A 2,710-nucleotide genomic window follows, 5' to 3' on the forward strand; every position below is an offset into this window, starting at 1 on the left:
AGGCCCGTGACAGAGCTGCCCGACGGGCATCCTTCGAGGAACGTAGTGGAGATTATATTTCACACGAGTTGGGGCCCAAAACCGTTCCCGGGCCGTGTGGAGGTGATATTCAAGATCCAGAACGGGGCCCGGACGGTTTCGCGGTTCGAGGAGTTTCGCGAGGGGGTTAAGGCCCGGGCCGCGGCGTGTTCTGCAGGCTTGATGGGCGAGGAAGGGAGCAACTGGGAGAAGGAGAATGCGCGGTGCGTGGCGGACGGAAATGAGGTTATGCGGTTCCAATGCTTGGGTCCCACGGAGGACGGCGCCGCCGCGGTCTGGTCGTTTCCGGAGAGGAAGGGCTCGACAATCTGCACGTTTTCCGGCAGCGGTGGTGCACACGAGAGCGCCGGCGGCGGCAAGGGAAGGAGGGCGATGCTCGTTTGCCGGGTAGTTGCGGGTCGGGTCTCGAAGCAACTCGGGATCGCTGACTCGGGGTTGGAGAAGCGAGTTGGGTTTGACTCGGTGAGTGGGGAAAACGGTGACTTGTTAGTGTTCGACTCGCGGGCCGTGTTGCCCTGTTTTCTTATTATTTACAGATTGTAAAAAAAAAAATGGAAAGGAAATTATTTTCCTTTCTTTCTTCCTTTATTTTTTTCTTAAATATTATTTCTGTTTTATTATTTTTTTATTGCGGGTTAATGTATGTATGTTTGTTTATTATTATCGGGGTTTCGACCAGTCTGAGAACTAATTTTTTAAACAATTTTAAACACTTTTTTTAAACACTTTTTATTCCAATTCTTGTTAGATATTATGTTAGCATTTTGTAATTTAGATACTAAGATTTTATACTGTTAACGATTATGATTTATTTTATAATATGATGGCCAGCTCTTGGCAATCCGTTGTTTAGTGTTATTTTTGTGTTATTTATTTAAATAGTCTTGTGATATTAACTATTTTTGGAGTGATATGTAATGGTTAAATGAAGGTCTTTTGTTTATTGTATTGACATATTAATTAAAGTTTTTTTAGAGATAAAATTTGAGGGAAGACTCAATTTAATCTTATATTTTAGTAAATTTTATTTAATTTTTAAATTTTGTAAGGTTAATTCATATTAATTTTTAGAGAAAAGGACAAATAGCTCCCTGACCTTTTGCTCTGCGGACATTTTTGTCCCTAACCATTGAAAAATACTTTTAAGTTCCTGACCTTCATAAAACTTGGACGGATCAGTCCATTCGTCCAAATGCCTCCGTCAGGGACTGATTCGTTCAAATGCCTCCGTCAGGGACTGATCCGTCCAAGTGTTTTGTGAAGGTTATGGATTTAAAAGTATTTTTCAATGGTCAAAAACAAAAATGTCCATAGGACAAAAAGTCGGAGACTTATTTATCTTTTTTTCTAATTTTTAAGATAATTTTTAGCACATCTCAAATTTTAATAGAATGCCGTAATTTTGGGCTAAAATTTTTATATATGAATAATTGTAATGTAAAATATAAAAATATTTGAATAATATTTTTTACACGGTTATAGTGGTAGCACAAAACGTTATTAACATTTTGTAATTAAAAAAAAAAATTACTTATGAAAGAATAAAATGTCACACGTTTTGTAATAAGAAAATATTATTTTAATTATTAAAATACAAAATGTCAGTGACATTTTGTAAATAGCCATAGCAGTGTTTAATACAATTTGGTTCATCATGGAGGATTTCACACTTAATCATACAATATAAGAAAAAAGTTCTCGTTTTAATTTTGATGCTCAAATAACTCAAAACAACATTAATACTTGTTTTGAGAGGAAAAATTTCAATAACATTACTTACCATGTTTTTTGCTTATTTAAGTGTCAAAACAAAAACGTCATTTTCAGAGTCTAACGTGGTACCCAACTGTCCACGTCAGCATTCTGTTTATATCTATCCGTAAAAAAATATTTCAGAACTAAGATGAGTCACATTCGCAAAGTTTGAGAACTAAATATAGGCAATTAAAATTTTAGGGACTAAATTGATGTTCGAGTGCAAGTTTAGCAATCAAATTGAATATTATCCCGATTCACGATTTTTATTATTTTAGTCTTTCAAATCTAAAATTTACTATACTGGCTCTCGAGATCTAATTTTGGACACTATATTGGTCCTTGGATATACTTTCTAGTACTGAGTCAGCAAATAAAGTGTTGAACTACTTCAGACTTGTCATAGTGAACACTGAACATACGATTGCACAGTGTCGTTTAATTTTGGCGCTTAAATAAGACAAAAATAAGAAGTCGAAGAAGAGTATATGATGTACAAATCGCTTTATCTCTATTTATAACATCGTTTTTGTCTTGTTTAAGCACTAAAATAAAATGATGTCATTTTAGTTCTGTGTCTAGTGTGACAAGTTAGAATTAACTTAACATTCTATTTATTGACTCAATACTAAAAAAGATCAAAAAATAATATAATACCTAAAATTATAGCTCAGAAAATCGATCTATAATAAATTTTAAATCTACAAGATTAAAATAATAAAAATTATAAATTTCAGAAATCATTATAGAAATTTAGTCGAATTTGCAGTGATTCAGAATTTGTTAACCGAAGCAATGTTGACTTATTATTAGGGATGTAAACTAATTGCTAGTACTAAATTGATGAAATACCATTTAACTTGGCCTTTGCGAAGGACATGTTCCATCCAATTCATTTCATTCCCAAAGTGATTTT

General features: G+C 34.3%; 1 protein-coding gene across 1 annotated transcript in view; it reads left to right on the forward strand.

Annotated features, from left to right (window-relative positions):
* The window catches only part of LOC107617913, a gene marked incomplete in the record, with an annotated part of 1,387 nt that extends 656 nt beyond the window's left edge, over positions 1-731 (forward strand). The window contains 1 exon segment of the mRNA XM_016319793.2: positions 1-731. Within this exon segment, the coding sequence (XP_016175279.1) occupies positions 1-582 (582 nt within the window).

This window comes from Arachis ipaensis, chromosome B01 (genome assembly GCF_000816755.2).
Source record: "Arachis ipaensis cultivar K30076 chromosome B01, Araip1.1, whole genome shotgun sequence".
NCBI lineage: Eukaryota > Viridiplantae > Streptophyta > Magnoliopsida > Fabales > Fabaceae > Arachis > Arachis ipaensis.